The sequence below is a fragment of the Peromyscus californicus genome, unplaced genomic scaffold (genome assembly GCF_007827085.1).
Source record: "Peromyscus californicus insignis strain IS unplaced genomic scaffold, ASM782708v3 Scaffold_8__1_contigs__length_139910024, whole genome shotgun sequence".
NCBI classification, from domain to species: domain Eukaryota; kingdom Metazoa; phylum Chordata; class Mammalia; order Rodentia; family Cricetidae; genus Peromyscus; species Peromyscus californicus.
In genome coordinates, this window is record NW_026294606.1 from 11,589,566 (window position 1) to 11,607,769 (window position 18,204).

Sequence of the window (18,204 nt, forward strand, 5' to 3'; positions counted from 1 at the left end):
CTTTTGCAAGTTCTTTTTATTTTTAGGCCCTGATTCCTCGGGGCCATATCTGAATCTGTGTCACTGTCTGGTTAGCTGGTCGTTGGTCAGATTTCTTCACAGGCCTCGAGTCTCAGGGGATCTGCATGAGACCTGCAGGTTACAGGACAGCCTCACACTCCATTCCTGACGGAGCAGCAAAAGCTGACGTTTGCCTGATCCGGGGGGGGGGGGGGGGGGCAGGGGGTGTCTCTCCTAGGTCTCTGCTGTATAGACAAATAGTCTTAGCTTGATACCCGCCTCTCCTGTCCCACAGGAGTTGGAGTTTTTTATGGTCTTCACATTCCCCAAATGAAGGGAAACTCGAAATCGGCTCGAGACACCCCAAGACCAAGTTCTCAGCACAAAGGAGATTTATTTGCCCCAGAGGGACAGAGGGCAGGGATAAGAGACAAAGACAGGAGCCAGAGGATGAGGGAGAAGGATGGGGGATCTGGCAGAGTTTGAAGTGGTAACACTTCTTGTTACTCATTTGCAGTTGTATGTGGTGGGAGGTCACCGTGTTAGGGTGAGGTGCTTAATTTTAATTGTGCATGTTAATGAGGTGAACCAAAGGGGGCTTTTGGTTGATGGACTTCAATACTTTGATAGCTGGACCTTGGTAATCAGTCTCAGGAGGAGGAAGTGGCCAAATAAGGGAATAGACCTTGGTGGCTAGCTTTAGGAATGTAACCTAATGGTTTTTAGCAAGGCAGAGGGGATGTGGAAAAGAGCAGGGTCTGCCAGAGCCACATGTTCGAATGGGCCGGTGTCCTTCACCATACTCTTAAGATTTCCCTTTCAATTCTGGACCACGCTCATCTCTCCTGCATTTGGAGCCACAGCATCGGGCCCTGAGGTTAACCCTGAAGTTGTTTTATTGGCTAATGCACCCAGTCTTCAAGCTACCCCCAAGTATCCCAGCTGGTCAGATCTAGAGAGAGCCCAGGATGTTAAAAGTCCAAACATGAAATGATGGGTGCCATGGGGTGTTGCAGATGAGCCTTGGGTTTCACGGCTGTTCGTGAGGCTGGTAGTGGGTAGGAGGGCTGGTGGTAACTGCCTGTGTCCGGCCACACATGCCTGTAAGCTTACTGAAACACAGAGGGTTCTCTTGGATTGGGGTTCTCTACTTCTGTGGCCCTGAGGTATAAAATGGTTGAGTTTCGTGGTTTTCTATGTGCTTTTGTTGTTGAAGAGGGGGTGGGTAAAGTCATCCCGTCCTCCCTCTGTGCCGGAAGCCATCTGCAGCATGCTGCCACTGGCATGTGGTGTCTGCCTCAGAGGTGCGGGACGTGCTTGGCTCAGCGCGTCTGCAGCCAGTGTGTTCCATGGATGAGGGGGATCTGGCAGAGTTTGAAGTGGTAACGCTTCTTGTTACTCATTTGCAGTTGTATGTGGTGGGAGGTCTGGGTGCATACTCTTCAGAGAGGCCTTGGTGCCTTGGCAGGCAGAACTGCTGAGGAGTGGGGGAACCACAGACCGGAGGGCAGTGCCCAAGTGAGCGCCTTCCGCAGACACAAGGACTGAGGGATGCATGATGGCAAGAGGAGGGGACAGAGCTTGTAGTTGCTACACCACACGGTGTGCACGTGAATGCTGACTTCAAATTCTGGGTAGAGCCTCAGAAGCGTTTTGTTGGTGGTGGTAGTGGTTTAATTAAAAAAACAAAACAAAACAAACCAAAAACTCCACTTACTTACTTAGCGTGTAGGTGAGGATGAGGGAGTGCCATGGCTGTTGAAGTCAGTGGACAGCTTAGGGCAGTTGGTTCTCTCCGTCTCCTTCTGAGGGACCAGGAGCTAGACAGACAGATCCCTGGCAGGCGTGAACACAGGCGAAGGGGCCGGTGATAAATAAAAAGGATGTCCAATTTGCGACTTCTTCACCTTCCTGACCAGAGACAAAGACCTGGTGAGCTTTTCTCTCCCTGGCAGAGGCTTCTTTCGGCCAAGGAGTCCAGATCGGTCAGACATATGCAAGGTTGGTCGTGAGCATGTTTACCTGAGGCTGCGGGCCTGCCTTCTACTCCCCTTTCTTCATTCAAGTTGACTGATCCAAAATTAGGGGAAGGGGGCTGCCCTCTGTTACCAAAGCACTCAAAAGTTCCAGGCCCTCCTGGGGAATTTAGATTTTGGTTTCTGGATCCCCTTCCTACTTTGTGGGGCATCTTTTTCTATGTTCCTTTGTCTCTGTCTGTCTGTCTGTCTCTGTGTGGGTGCCCACACTCCCACTCATGCCTGACTCTCCACTTTTAATAAAGTTTGTCCCCTGTTGCTTCCTGTTGTATTTGAGAATTTTCCTCCCCTTTAATTGCTAGAGAACATGAATAAAACTGGATGAATAATATTACGCTGCTACTCCTGTGTAATAACACCTCCGCCTTGGCGTTTCTGGGAATCAAACTCAGGTCGTCAGGCTTGGTGGCAGGTACCCTTACCTGCTGAGCATCTCACTGGTACCCACGGCTTTATTTTTTTTTTAAATCTACCTCTTTATCCATCTATCTCATACATGTGTTGAGGGCAGATATGTGCCAGGCAGTAAGTGTGGAGGTCTGGGAACGACTGGGAGTTTCTTGTCTTCCACGTGGTTGAGGCAGGGTCTCTCGTGTTACCTCCACTGTGGAACTTCACTGCACACTCCGGGCTGTCTGGCTCATGAGTGTGCTGGAGATTCTGTCTCTGCCTCCCATCTTGCAGTAGGAGTGCTGGGATCACAGGTGCAACCACCAAGTCAAATGTGTCAAATGTGGGCCGCCACATCCGGCCTTCACATGGGGTCTGGGGCTTGAACTCAGGTCTCAAGCTTTCTTTCACACAGTGCTTTTATCTGCTAAAGCAAGTCTCTGGCCCCAGCTCAGAGACTTGTAAAAGTTGCTGTCACGAGACCCATCATCATTAGGGCAAGCTTATCTGTCAGCTAGCTGTTGCCCCGGTGACTGGGATTAACTGGATCCAGTTCCCAGATCACACACTGCCCTCTGAAGTTTAGCTTTATCTGATGCAAGCCAGAGGTAAACAGGTGTATGTGCTGTGCACACCTGTACATACACACACACACACACACACACACACACGCACGCACGCACGCACGCACGCACACACACCCTGCACACAATGTCAGTAAAGCTGTGAATGGGCCAGAATGAGCTAAGATCGTGAGGAGGAAGGAGGAGACTGTGGATGCCTGGTGTCCTCCTGGGTATCTGAAGTCTCTCCTTAGGCCAAAGGAAGAGTGACTGTAGAGCCCAAGGGGAGGAGGCAGGGGAGGAGGCAGGCTACAGCTGAGAAACTGATGAGTGTGCAGCCAGGGCCAGGGCAGAGGTCATTGGTCTCTCTGTCTGTCTGTGCCTCTGTCTCTGTGTGTGTGTGTGTGTGTGTGTGTGTGTGTGTGTGTGTGTGTGTGTGTGTACGTGTACAGGGCTCTGGCTTTAACTCTCATATAGATGAGAAGATGCTGGAGACACTGAGTCCAGTCATTCACTGAAGGAGCACCACAGTGGGATTGCAGTATCTTAATGTCACTTAGAGTAAGTCATCCGAGGGTCAAGGCTGTGTGCAGGACTCGGGAAGAAGAAAACAGGGAGGGAGACTGAGGCAGGTCAGTGCAGGAGCCTGTGGAGACCTCGTGCATAAATGGAGAGGCAGCGACTGCCCAAGTGTCCACCAAGGCCGTTACCAATGAGCAAACACACAGACACTCTTACTGCTTCAAAGGGGAGACGGGAGCTAAGCAGATAAACAGCCACTTCAAAGTGTCAAGGAAGGGCAGGGACTGTAGCTCAGTCAGTAAAAATGCTTACCTAGCCCTAGCACCACATAAAGTGGGTGTGGTGGTTCACACCTGTAATTCCGGCACTGGAAAGGTGAAGGGAGATCACAAGTTCAAGGTCATCACCCTTGACTACTTAGTGATGTCCAGGCTACCCTGACAAATGTCCTGTCTCAGACAAAAGAAAGTATCAAGGAGTGGAATGAACCAGGGAGGTCTCTAGAGTTGTTAGGATATGTACGTGGGAACTGGAATGTTAGTTGTTTTGAATAGGATCAGAGAAGGCCTTGCTCTAGGAAGTGGTATTGTAGCCTTTTTGAAATTTGTTATACATTGTACATAGTGTTGTTTATATGTTCAATGTTTCTATGTTCCTAAGCTCCAATTGTATGTTGTGGGGTGTTAGCACAGTGTGCACTCTCACCTAATTACCAGCCACCCCAGCATCTCACACAGAAGGAGCGTTTCCTCGGGATTCTACCCAGGCAAGATTCTCCAGGGGACACCCTCTGGAGACCTCTTGAGAGATTTGGTCCAGAGGCCTTGCTGGAGGCAGTTTTTGTGAAATCCTGCAGAAAGGAGAGTAGCTGGAACCTGGCGTTATCTGGGTAAAGGGATGGGCTCTGGAAGCATCCGGGAGACCGAGCAAAGCACATTGGGTGCTGCATTTGCTGCATTTGAGGGGAAAGGAGTCAGAGATAGCTTCAGTGTCTGGGCCTTTAGCTGGGAGTAGAGCAGAGTTCAGGTCTAGAGAGCCAACGAGCTTTGGGAACAGGCTCGGAGAGGAAGTCAGATTCGTGTGCGGACATGCCAAGTGTGACTTCTCTCTCAGACATGCACGTGGAGGAGGGAGCAGGCTATGGTGATCGCCTGCCTTTTGGAGGGAGCAGTTCAGCCTGTAAAGTTAATTTTGGGGATTGCAGTATCTTAATGTCACTTAAAGTGAGACATCCAAGAGTCAAGGCTGTGTGCAGGACTGGGAAAGAGGAGAACAGGAAGGGAGACTGAGGCAGGCCGGTGCAGGAGCCTGTGGAGACCTCGTGCATAAATGGAGAGGCAGCGACTGCCCAAGTATCCAACAAGGCCATTACCAAACATGGCCAGGGTGGCCATGCCAGAATGGGCCCCACACAGTGCCCATGGACCTGGCATGCTGCTCTGCAGAGTGGAATGCCAGTCATATAAATATTATGAGAAAAAGGAATGTCAGGCAGGGAGAGAGGAATGAAGAATTCACTTGGGCACAAAACTGGGGCAGGTGGCGATGCCCAGCTACTGCTGGGAGTACCAACGCAGGAGCTTGGGGTCACACCTGCCCCAACTGCTGGCTGGTGGGGGCTCGACTTTCTGGCAGTGACATACTTCTGTAAGAAGCTGGCATCCAAAGATAGGGTGAAGGTGTTTCTGGCCCCAGCAGGTGCTGGTGGCCAGCGAGACCATCAGTTGCAAGGACTGCCCTGCCTCCTGGAATACGGAGGCTTCTCAGTCCACCCAAGCCTGTCCGTCATCTAAGTCGCTTGAAGCCAACACTAATATTATAAAAACCTCCTCTGAGATAGTTGGGACCACCCCAAAGGGAAGTAAAATGATAAGGTGCTGAAAGGGAGCCGCACAGGAATCACACCTGTTTCTCTTCCCCAAGGCAACTCCAAACAAGGACCTAAGTGGGAACTGATGGCTCACATGTAAGCCAGAATTAGAACGTCAACGGCCCTTCTCACGTGGATGCCAGTCAGGGTCAAGTTGGGGCCAGCTCCAGAGGCTCTGCCAGACCCTGAGAATCTTAAGCTGGGCAGGCGCTGCCCCCACCCTGCCCTGCCACCACGGAGTTCAGACTGAAGCAGTCAGGACCTGACCTCTGCAAGGTTGAATGCCTAGTTTGCTTGAGATAACAGGAGTGGGAATTCTTCCCATATAAGGTACCCCTTGTCCTTGTTCAGGGAGTTGCCTTCCTGACTTGCTTTTCTTGGAGATGGAGCTTCATAGAGATGGAGCTTGAGTGGACTATCCTAGTAAAGCCTTTCAGGTCTTGTCTTGGTCCTGCCATTTCTGAGTCCAAGAACTCAGCTCCAGTCATGTAGTGGGGATAAATAACGACACATTACAGTCTGAATGCATCAGCACGGAATATCTGTGTTGGTGGATCCTCACTTCTGGGTCTCTGAACTTGACCTTAGATTTGGAGATAGGGTCTCTGCATATGTGAGCAAGCTAAAGTGAGGACCTTAGAGCCGCCTCTCCCCTCTCACTAGAGAGGAACTTAGGTAAAGGAAAGATGATTGGTGAGTCAAAAGATAGAGAGAGACACCTGTAAGCCAAGGAGAGTGGCCTGGAGCAGGCTTCCCAGAGCCTCAGAGGAAACAAACCAACCCACACCTTGACCTTGGAATAGGGGCCTGCAGAGCTTCAAGAAAACCAGTCTCTGTGGTTTAAGCCATTAGCAATTGCTAGGTGTGGAGTACACACCTGGAATCCCAGCATCTGCGAGGCAGAAACAGGACGGTTGGGAGTTTCAAGCTATCCTGAGTTGTTACTTAGTGACCTTTTGCCTTAGAAACAAACAAAAAGCAAGAGAGTCGACAGGACTTGGCCTTGGTTATGGCTTCTTGGGGAAGTGATACAGAAGCCACTCTTAGAAAAATCATTTTATCTTTAATTACGTATTCGTGTGTCTGTGCATGTGAGTGCAGGTGCCCAGAGAGGCCAGGAGAAGGCATCTCATCCCATGGAGCTGGAGGTACAGGCAGTTGTAAGCCACCCATGTGGGTGCTGAGAACCATGCTTGTGTTCTCCACAAGAGGAACACATGCTCTTAACTGCTAAACCATCTCTCCAACCCCTACAGGAACTACTTTTAAAAAGTCATTGCTGCTCAATGTGGTAGAACGTGCCTTTAATCCTAGCACTTGGGAGGCATAGGTAGGTGGATCTCTGAGTTGGAGGCCAGCCTAGTCTACTGGTCTGCATACCAAGTTTCAGGCCAGTCCAGGCTATATAGTGAAACCTTGTCACAGTAGTAGTAGTAGTAGTAGTTGCAGTAGTAATTTGTAAAGTTGAAAGTGCTGCCTTTGATGATGTCAGATGTTCACCCCTTGAGTGTTTCTAGAATCAGGTCAAAGCCTGTGTATGCTGAAGCGCTGTCAAGCCCCATGCCCGCAACCAGCTCTTGCTGGAGTTCGCCTGTCATCTGAGCCTTAAAGGACTCCATTAAGCAAATGAAGGAATGTTCTTTCCACGGGACAAGACAGCTTAGTTACTTGATTTTCAGGCTTTTGTTTGTTTGTTTGTTTTTTTAAATGTCTTTCTCCATCTTTAATTAAAATTTCCCAGAGATTCAAAGTGGGAAGTTGATGGCGGTGACTCGTTTTCAAAAGACTTTTCTGAGAAAACAGGGGGCTCAGAATCGTCTGCTGGCATTCCTGTTTGCTCTTCTCCTGTTCATTCTGGTGTGGAAAGCCACTGTACAGAAAGCAGGCCCCAGAGTCCGTGTCCCTGAGAAGGGTGGAGTCACATCTTCCCTAAGTATATGGTAGGGCATGCCTGGCCAATCCCCCGCCTCTAGCTGCCAGAAACCATCGTGTCAGAAAAAGAGAAAGTTCATGAAAGGCCCCAATTCAACAGCTCTCAGGGCCTCTCTCCCTTCAGCCAAATATTCGCTGGACCCCTGACAGTAGGCTTTTGTTGGGGGGCTCAGAGCTGTGAGAGGCAGAAGGTAGAAAAAGCATTATGAAAGCAATATTCAAGGGATTTGAGCTGGTGTGTGGACTTGTTGAGATTTTAGTATGTTTGCTGTAGAAGGGGGATCAAAGCCAAGGTCGGGCCAGCAAGAGACACTGGTTATTCTATCTTCAGGTTGCTGAATTTCGTATCATATTTCTAAAGCAGAGGTAAGCAACCCTTTAAGGAATATAGAAGCAGAGGCTAATATTTACCCAACTTAAAGTTAGACATAATGAAAATAAAACATTACAAACCGTTAAGACCATTACCGATTAGATACTGACAGCTCACCGCCAGTGCTGTGTGGGCTTCCAGTTGGCAGTGAAAACTCACGGTGTCACACTTAATAAGTGTTCCTGGAAACACAGCCCCTCGCCACCCACCGTCTCGAGACTTTGGACCTTGCTCATTCTAGGTAGTAATTTCTTTCCTCTTAACCCTTACATTTCCAGCACTGTACGGACTCTGGGATTCTTGATTTTGCCGTTGTTGAGATAGCGTCATTTTGCCACATGTGACTAGTGTTTCTCTACAGGCTGGCAGGTGGCTACACTGTCTGCATTTCCACACAGCCTAGCTCTTCCTAAGACCTATCCAAGGCTCTCCAAGAGGCTTGCTGGAATGCGGCACTCTGGTCTCTGCACCCGACTCCTTTCTCACATCTTAGAAATTACCTTTTCATGGGCATCAGATCCAAGAGCATCAAGCCTTGGAGAACAAACCCCTTCACTAATTAAAAGGAGGCAGCTTTGAAGTGTGTGCGGTCTGGTAATCACGTCACAGTGAGCACACTGACTCAGATCACCAGGTAAAGAGAGTCATAGATGAAAAGTCTGACAGCAAAATGTGCTGAAAAGAAGCACCAATCAGAACTGGCCTACCACCATGGATTCGAGTCCAAGGGGATAGGCTGAACCTCATTAGCAGATTTTTGCCTCATTCTGTCTCTGCCCTTAATGAGAGCTAGATGCTCTGAAAAAAAGGAGCCTGAGAATCTCTCATTGATGCTGTCAATCAAAGTGCCACACGAGAGGCCACGTTGAAGGAAGGCTTGCAAAGGAGTGCTGCTTGACTGGGAGGCAGTATTCATTTATTCAGAATGCACACACATTTGAGCAGGCTTCCAGCTACTGAATACTCCTGTGTGGCACTCCCTGCTACAGGCAGCCTCTGTGGTGACACAGAGCCCTCTCCCTTGGTTGTCACAGAGACAGTGATTTATCCAGCCCTTAATACAGAGGACATCCATTGCTAATGTGTTTTCCCGAATACACCACAGGTTCCTGCCCCCAAACTGCTGCCACCTAGCCAGTGGCAGGTAGGGGGGCGTTCACCTAAAACCCTCAGCAGTCCCCTGAGTATTTTCTGTCAACATTTTTGTTGGAATGCCCTGTAAATCAGCCAGTAACACATGAAACCCACATGTCTGGGTCATGTTCTGCTTACTAGGTTCATGTTTGGATCATTTTCCAGGGATGCTACCATGGAGCGTATAAGATGTTGGGAGCCAGAATGCCTTAGACAGCTCTTTGTGCCCTGCGAGGTTGGAACAATGAGGGAATGTGTAACTAAGTGGATAGTACACCCATATCCTCACACCTGACCCTCCCAGTCCCCTATTCATTTATATTAGCGTGGTGCATTTGCCACACACTACGCTATGGATATGTTGTTCTATTTGTTTGGTTGGGTTTAGGGCTTCTTTTGAGATGGGGTCTCATTATGCAACCTGGTCTGGGCTAGACCTCCCAGCAGCCTTGCCTCAGCCTCCAAAGTGCTGGAATGACAGAGTCATAGTGTCTGGCTGATACATTACTCTTGGAAAAAAAGAAAAAAGAAAAGAAAAGGTCCTAAGTTGTGTGTATACATATGTGTGTTCTTGTGTGCGGGTATGTAAACATGAGTGCAGGTACCCTCAGAAGCCAGAAGAGGGTGTTGGATCCTCTGCAAATATGTATATGTGCCACATGTGTGCCTGATGTCTGAGATCAGAAGAGTGTGGATTCCCCTGGAACTACATTTCGGGAAGTTATGAGTCACCATGTGGGCACTGGGAATTGAACCTGGGTTTTCTGTAAAAGGAACAAGAGCTCTTATCTGCTGAGCATATCTCCAATTCTAATGTGTGAGAGTTTTCAGACTCGGTTAACTGAGGTGTGAAGGCACATTCCGCATGTGGGTGACACCATCCCATGACCTGTGTTTCTGTACTGAGTAAAAAGATGAGCACCAATGTTCATCTCTTACTGTCTTCAAAACTGATGCCATGTGGCCAGCTGGACCAGGATTCTGCCGTTATCCCTTCTTCCTCCATGGTGGACTGCACTTCCAAACAGAACTAAAACTCTTTTTTCTTTAAGTTGCTTTAAGTTGGTATTTTTGTTCCAACAGTAAGTGACCTAACCAATACATCACCCTACCAGTTATATCCACTCAAGTAACAGGGGCACAGGCCATGCTGCACAACCTTGCCAGCTGGCTGGGGACAGAGTCTTTGCATAGCACAAACCCACATGGCTTTTGATGTAAAAACCAAACAGTTTCTCTTACACACATCTCTCTTATCCTTGGAGGATACCTTCCAAGACCCCAAGGATGCCTGAAACTGAGGATGGTACCAGGCTCTTTTGTAGAACACGTTTGTTCCCATGCACATACACTTGTAAAAACATTCAGTTTATAAGCTAGGGACAGTGAGAGATTAATACCAGCAACTGAAAATAAATGACCAGCTATAGTCGAACTGTGTGAAGGGTCTCTCTTCTCACATGTTATCTCATTTGTAGCCACTCTTTTGGTGTTGCTAAGAGATGGTGAGTCTACATGGTGAGATACAGTGATGGGAACAATGAAGGCACTGTGATGTAGAGTGTTACAAAGGCAGACAGTATGGTAACTCCTTCATAGCTAACTGATGGCAGGGAGGTCACACTGTGTGGACCCAGGGATGATTTCTTTGTGATAGCTCAAGATGGCATCACACTGGTCACAGCTGCACCCAATTTAAGACGCATGAAAGACTTATGTGTGGAATGTTTGTGTAATGTTTTTGTACCCTGTTGGCTATAGGTGACTCAAACTGCAGAGCTCAAAACTGAAAACAAAGGGAGATTGTTGTACTCAGGATGGGCACCTGGGAACACTTACTGGGCACAAGGACTCTTACCAACCACCAGCTAAACTGGGCCAGCAATAGTGACTAATACGGGTCATTGTGCCCAGTTGACAGAAAGCTGTTAAGCCATGAGCAGAGCCTGTTAAGCGGTCCTGGGGTAGAGGGGGTGAAGAGGAAGAGTTAAAGGTGACATGTGTTCTCCAAGTTCCAGCTGCTGGGAAACCCCCATCCTGCTGTTAGGAAATCTAGCCGCCTGTCCAGCTGTGGACTCTGACACCTTGTCAGCTCACACTGTGCATCCTGGAGCCATCTGGAGTGTCATACCCCCTGCCATGCCTTTTGTATGTGGGCATTCTGAGGCATCAGTTGAACCATTGGGTATGCACCTCCCTCAGCCACGCAGGGCAGCAGGCCTCATTTGGACACCTTTTCCATTTTACTTCTACAGGCTTGAAGAGCACCTGGTTTACGACGGTGTTTGTATGTAGTGTCCGGTGCAGAGAAGGTGTAGAGGGCTTGGCGATGATGGTGCTTTCCAGGGTCGGGAGGAGGTGGGATGAGGGTGACCGCTAACAGGAACAAGGTTTCTTCGTGTTTGTGGGGGATGAATGTTCTGGAATTTGATAATGATTATGGTTTTCATTATTAAATCCACTAAATACTACCAATATAAACTTTAAAATGTAAAATACTTCACATTTTATTGTGTATGACATGTCTTAGTCGAAAAGAATCACTTGATGGGCCTTCGCTCTAGAAACATTTTAAAGCTATTTAAGCTAGCAACAATACCAGCTAGCTCAGTACTAGTTTGGGCATGGGGTAGAGTATGGGCGCTGTTCTTATGTGTTCATTTGGTGTGTTCTTCATATTACACTCAGCCCCTTTTTGAGGCCAGGAAAGGCCTTCTTGGGCCCTGATCACACTTCTTCCCATCTTCCAGTTTACCGCCTTCCCTGTCTCAGCTTGCTTATCAGGTTCAGAAGGCCGCAATGCCTTGAGTGAGGACATTTCTCCAGGCCTGAATTTTATGTGGATTTTAATTTTCAAAACATGAAGGCTTTCCCTTTTTTTCCATTAGAAAACCATAGAAGAGTCCAGTTTGCTGAAATGGATGGTGCTGTGAGGATCTTAGGGTCTGGATGCCCTGAAATACTGGCTACTTGCAGCTGCAGAGGAGACAGAACCCCGGGACCCTCTCACATCTGAGTCCCAGAGCTTTGTGTGGGGGAGAGGGGGATGTCTGTATTCAGCATGCCAGACCTAGCACCTGGTTTTCTAATTATGTGAGTGATACATTTATTTGTTCAGATGTCCTCATTGGCATAGCACACGAGGTCAAAGGGGACAAGAGTCAAAACCTCAGTGTACAGGCTAAGGGCAAAACAGTCCCAGAGATGCCAGCCTTGCATGCCAGCTGTGACTCTGCACTCACATGCCACCACTCTGCAGGTGGCATCCACGCAGGAGCACACCTCTGTTTCCCCATCCAAAGTTGACCAAGCGGAAGCTGGGACTCCCCACCCCGACCGTGGAAATGGGCTCCGGCCCTTACTTTTGTGTCAGGGTGGAGATTTATTTGACTCTTTCCACAAATGAATTTCTAAGAAGTTAATGACTTTTATGCCTCTTTCATTATGTGTACACAGTGCCAGTGTGTTTGATTTCATGCAGTCTCTTGACACTTACACAGTGCTGAGTGACAACTTGCGGAGCGTGCCAGTCTGAAACTTCAAACTCAAGTGCAGTCCTTGGGCAGATGTCTATTGACAGCATTATGTGGTTTCCACTTTCACCTTTTTAAAAAACTGTGTCTGTACTAATGCATGCATGTTTGTGGGTGCACGCATGTGGAAGCCCGTGAACAAACCTTGGCCATCACCCCTTCCTCAGGTGTTCTCCACCTTGATGTTTACGACAGGGTCTCTCACTCGCCTGGAACTCCCTAAATAAGCAAAGCTGGCAGGCTAGCAAGCCCCAGGGACCTGCCTGTCCCCGTCGCTCCAGCATGGGGACTACAAGTGCTCTACCAAGCCTTTTTTAAAACTAACTAACAATAAATAAATTACTTGTTACATAGGTACAGTAGAAATGGGACATGGGCTTCTGAGAATGGATTATTTTTTAACAGTAAGTGTGGATTCTGGGGATTGAATTTGGCTCAACTGATAAAGTGCTTAAGGGTCCATCTCTCCAGCCGCCCCATCTTGGTTTTAATAGTAACACTACTGGTCCTTCCTCCCTCCCTCAGCACCTGCTGGGCTCTAGCTGTTGTGAGATCAGAGGGCCTGCTATTGGTCCAGGGAGGTACGCCTGATTGCCCCCAGGCATGTGTAGGGTTTTCGGGGGAGGTTTAAAGAATAAAGACATTAATTCCCAAGAGTGGGCTGGAAATATTTTGTGAAAAGTGGTTTGTGTGTGAGTTTAACCAGGGGTGATAGGAAGAAAATTAGAAAATGACACAAGTCTGCCATGTTTGTGAAGGAGGCAGAAGCCAAGGGCACCACAGCTTGACATGGATTTGGAAGCCCTGTGGTGTGGAGGCCATCATCCCAACAGAGAGATGAAAGAACCAACTTAGAGACTTCTGCCTCAAGCATAAGTGAGCCACCATTCCCTTAGTGTGACAAGCTGAAGAACCTGGTGCCCTGGCTCTGCCTCAGTCATAGCCGGACCTTTATTCCACCAGGCAAAGCTTCCTCCTACAAGGTCTTGGAAGTGAAGCTGTTTACATAGTTCTTGGTTCCCATACAAACCAGAAGTCACCCAACACCGAACTGTAAGCTTTGACGCTGTGATAGTTGCTGTGATCAAACACCATGACCAGATGCACCTTACGGAAGAAAGAGTTGAGTTTGGCTCACGGTTCCAGGAGGAGAGTCCTTAATGGCAAGGAGGTGGGGTAGGGGAGGCATGGCCGCACGTGGCCAGAGCAGGAAGCCAAGCACTCACCTCTTTAACCACAAGCAGGAAGCATATAAAGCAAACTGAGAGTGGGACAGGGCTATAGACTGTTTCCTTCAGCAAGGCTGCCCCCCTAAAGTTTCCACGACTTTCCTATGCAGCACCACTTGCTGGAGACCAGGGGTTCGGCTATTGAGCCTGTGGGGACGTTTCTCATTCAGAGCATTGCAGAGACGATCTTGAATTGCAGTCAGTATACATAGAACGAAAGGGACCAGTTTTACCATTCTTACTGTGCTACAGTAGTGTTGGCCACGTTCAGCGTCATGCAGACACCACCATCTCTCCTGAACGATTTTCTTCTTCCTAAACTGAAATTGTGTCTCTACTAAATACTGGCTCCCCATTTCTGTAACTCCAGTACCTGGCATCCACCATTCTTCCTTGCTTCCATAACTCTAGCAACCCTGGGGGCCTCAGATGAGTGTAATCACACTGGATTCCTCCTCTTATGCGTGGCCTGTCCGACTTACAACAGTGTTCTCAAAGGTCACCATACAACACCATGGTGTCACAGCCCCCGCCCCCCTTTTAGATGGGTATGTTGGCTGATCTGTTGTACTCTTTAATGCTTTAAATTCAGGACTGAATAGAAAGTGCGAGTCACCCCAAACCTCACCATTTCTTACCCTCAGCCATTAGGACCCTGTTGAGTCCCAGATCCTGGGTAAAGGCTGGAAATTAAACATGATGGATTGGGGGGACAGTTGGGAATTGGGGGGCTATGTGAGAGCTTCTTGGTTTGGTAGTGCACCTGCACCTCCCCCTGACTGAGTAGCACTGAGCCCCTTCCTGTTTGTGTTTGGAGATAAGGGTTCAATCCAGACAAACCGACTCTACACTTGTCCTTAGTGTTCAGGCGCATTGGGTGGCGGTTCCAGCAAGCATGTTCTGTGCTTTCTGGGGTAGATGGTTGTCCTCTCAGAGGTAACGTTCTACTGCCCTTATAAAGAAGAACACATTTCTGTCATTTACAACATTAAGACCATCACACTAGGTCTGGGGATGTGGAAGGAATGAGTTGCTTAAGACAGTCTTAATTCTCAGAGCCTGGTGTGGTGACACACGCCTGTCACCCTAGCACCTGGAAGGTAGAGGCAGGAGAATCAAGAATTGAAGGCTCTCTTTGGCTACATAGTGAGTTTGAGGCCCAGGATGATGAAAAGAAGGGAAGCCTCTGGATTCTTCTCTTAATTACCTAGACTCTCCATGCAAATTAGCGCAGAACCCTTCGCTTTGATAACCGGTCCCTGCCTTTCTTTGTCTGTTCACTCATTTCCTCTTCTCCCTGGTGACGTAGAGGGCTTCCCTCCGAGTCCTATTGTTCTGTGGCTGTTCTTGGGGTTGAACTAAAAACCACTTTTATAATGGTGTGAAGTCTGATTCTATGAGAGCCGAAAGCGATTGCCATAGGATCTTCTTCCCCTGCCTTTGCTGATGCTGGGCAGACCTGCGCTCACAGCGTCTGCCCTGGTGGAAAGCCATGTCTCATGTGTGTGCTCTTCTCCCAGGTGAGGTGGAGGATTCAGATGCGATTGACACCTTGGGACAACTTGATGGACCGGACAGCCCACTTCCCACTCTGAAAGGTAAGACAGAAGGGCAGCTGCCCTTGTGGTTACAGAATATTATGGGGTGGATGCTCTGCCCTTGTCACTAGGGGCTGGACTTGCCTGATTAAGCAGATGATAGGGTCCCCTGGTCTGGGGCTGCTCCATTGCTGGGCAGATGAGATCCCTACCTGAAGTCTTATTTATTTATTTATTTATTTAGCCCAAGAAAGGCTTTGGGGGATAATGAGGCTGGTTGGAAGCCAGCAGATGAAGCTGTGGGAAATGCAGCTGGCTGAGGAGGAAGGGGCCTTAGGGTGCTCAGAGGTTCTGAGCCGGGACTTCAAGGCCAGCTTCCCATCTTGGCCATTTGTTAAGTACTTACAGACAGCCATCTCTCCTCCACATTTATTTTTCTCAATGAAATAGCCATGTCATGGTCTCTCAGAGGGTGACACTTTTCTGTACTGCCATCTGAAAGGGGATTTTGTCCTCCCTTGTGGTGACGCTTGTCCTTCCTGGAAATTTGCTGTAGGCACCATGCTCTCCTGTCATACCGCATAGGCATTATGGGTGTGTCTCATTGACAGAACAAGGGAGACCAACATGGTCTACTTTCTTGAAGAAGCAATAGCTTTTCTTTTCTTAAATAGTGCGTCACTCCAATTTGTGCTGTCCATATGCTTCTGGATAGGGGCCAACCACTGGAACATGGTTGACCAAATAGGAGCCACATCCTTAAAGAAGACTGACTCTCCCCTCCCAGAAGCCAGCAACTGTCTCATAGCTCCTCAGGAACAGAGGCTCATGAACCGCTTCCCACTCCATGCTAGAATGTTGACCAGCTTTATCTTGTCAGGCAACCACAGCTGCTCATGACTTCAGCTAGAGGAGTGTTGTATTAATCAGGGTTCTCCAGAGAAACAAAACTATATATATATATATATATATATATATATATATATATATATATATATATATATATATATACACACACACACACACACACACACACACACACACACACACACACACACATAGAACAGGTTATGGTCTGACTATTCTAATAATAGGCAAGAGTTTTCCATGTCCTTTATATAGGCTGCCACAAGAAAGTGTGGCCTAGATTAAAGGTGGCTCTTCCCACCTCAGAAGATCCAGCTTTAGATGGGTCTTCCTACTTCAAATAATTCAGTTCACGATCAGCCCTCTAGGTGGACCCACCTACTTGGATTTCAGTTCATTTCAGATGCAGTCAAGTTGACAACCAAGCACAGCCCTCACAAGTGTGATGCAGATGCTTCAACTGTGGCCACGTCACGTATTCTCTGCACAGCGACCAGCTACGCGTCTCTGTGTTCATCACCACCCACTGCATAGAGGATTTTTTTGGGGGGGTGGAGTCGGAGAGCTTTACCAATCAGGGAGTAGAGAGGTAGGAATTTAGAGGGCTATTTGATACTATGTCCATTTAGCAAATTCTAGTAGGTTCACCCCTGAGGCCTGTGAGCTCCCCACCATGGGTTCTGGGCCAGATTTGCAGGTACATTTGCATAGGTTTCCTCCTGTGAGCAGGTCTTAAATCCAAACAGAAAGCAGTTGTCTACGCCCAGAACACCCATGCCGCTATTACACCCATGGGCATCTATTGCCGTGCCGGATGTTATTGCGGTTTACAGGGGTCACAGCTGGGTAAGACTGTTGAAGACGACTCCCTTTCCCTCAGCCACCCACACAACACCTTTCAGTACTAAAAGAGCTGACCAGCAGGGAGGAAGCTTCCTGTACAATGCTGACTTAATTTCTCCATGTTCTCTCTCTCTCTCTCTCTCTCTCTCTCTCTCTCTCTCTCTCTCTCTCTCTCTGTGTGTGTGTGTGTGTGTGTGTGTGTGTGTGTGTGTGTGTGTTATCTTGAGCAATAGGGTCTTACATACTATCAAGTTCTGGTGGCAACCAAGAGTAATGGTGGTTGCCTGAATTGTTTTGGGGACCTCCAGGATTTATGACCAGCAACTTACAGGGAGATGTCCCTGGTACTGACCTTTTTGTTTGACAACCTATGGCTTCTGGGGTGAGCATAAACCCCCATGTAAGGTGATTCCAATTAAGCTCTTCTATATGAAAAAAAAGGTATGTTTTATATATGTTATAAAATAGTAGGTTTCCATATGCCTTTTCCAAACATCCTTAGAGTTAGTTGTCCCTTGGGGGGGGGGGGTAGGTTAGAAGACGGCCTTGGGGGAGTGATGCCTTTTTTAATTCATAGATTCTCACCATGTATTCATGGGTATCTCAGTCACCGTGGCTGCCATGCCAGAATCCCAAAGACAGGGCAGGCGTGATGCCAGGAATTCATTTGCTCGAAGTTCTGAAAGCCAAGAGGGGAAGGTTAAGGCTAGGTACGTCGGTGTGTGGTAAAGTGTGTGTCTAGACTGTTAGGCCTGAGTTTGATTAACAGCACTAATAAAAGAAGAAAAGAAGATTCTGTAGGGGAAATTAAAAGATTAAACATTTCAAGGAATGAGGCATGACATAAAATTTCTATTAAAAGAAGAGTTGTTGTGGCAGGAGAGATGACTCAGTGGTTGAGGGCACTGGCTGTTCCTACAGGGGACTCCAGTTCCAGGGGGTCTAACGCCCTCTTCTGGCCTCTTCTGGCACTTGTGGGCAAAACATCCATACACATAAAATTTGAAAGTAACCGTAAGAGGATTTTTGTAGGTGGAATATCATGCTACTGTGGTCTCAGATAGTTTGGAGGATGAGGCAGGAAGATCACTTGAGCTAAGAGTTCAAGCCAAGTCTGAGCAGCATGTTTCCAAACAAACTTAAACAAAACTTGCAGAGAGTTCAGTGATAGAGTGTGTGCTTGGCACACGCAAAACCTTGTGTTTGGTCACTAGCACCAAAGAAAAGCATGGCAAACCAATCATGTGATTAGTCTGAACCCCTCCTCAGAGGCTTTCATCTCAGGACAGTGAGACTCCTCATCCTCCACCCCCAGCACACAGCTCTGCAGGCGCTGAATGCATCACGGTTTTTCCATGCTGTTTTTCTCTTTTA

The 18,204-nt window shown here is 48.1% G+C and overlaps 1 protein-coding gene across 1 annotated transcript in view; it reads left to right on the forward strand.

Annotated features, from left to right (window-relative positions):
• The window catches only part of Ror2 (receptor tyrosine kinase like orphan receptor 2), a 189,769-nt gene that overhangs the window by 134,130 nt on the left and 37,435 nt on the right, over positions 1–18,204 (forward strand). Inside the window, exon 2 of the mRNA XM_052729213.1 lies at positions 15,103–15,180. Within this exon, the coding sequence (XP_052585173.1) occupies positions 15,103–15,180 (78 nt within the window). The remainder of the gene's footprint in view (positions 1–15,102; positions 15,181–18,204) is intronic.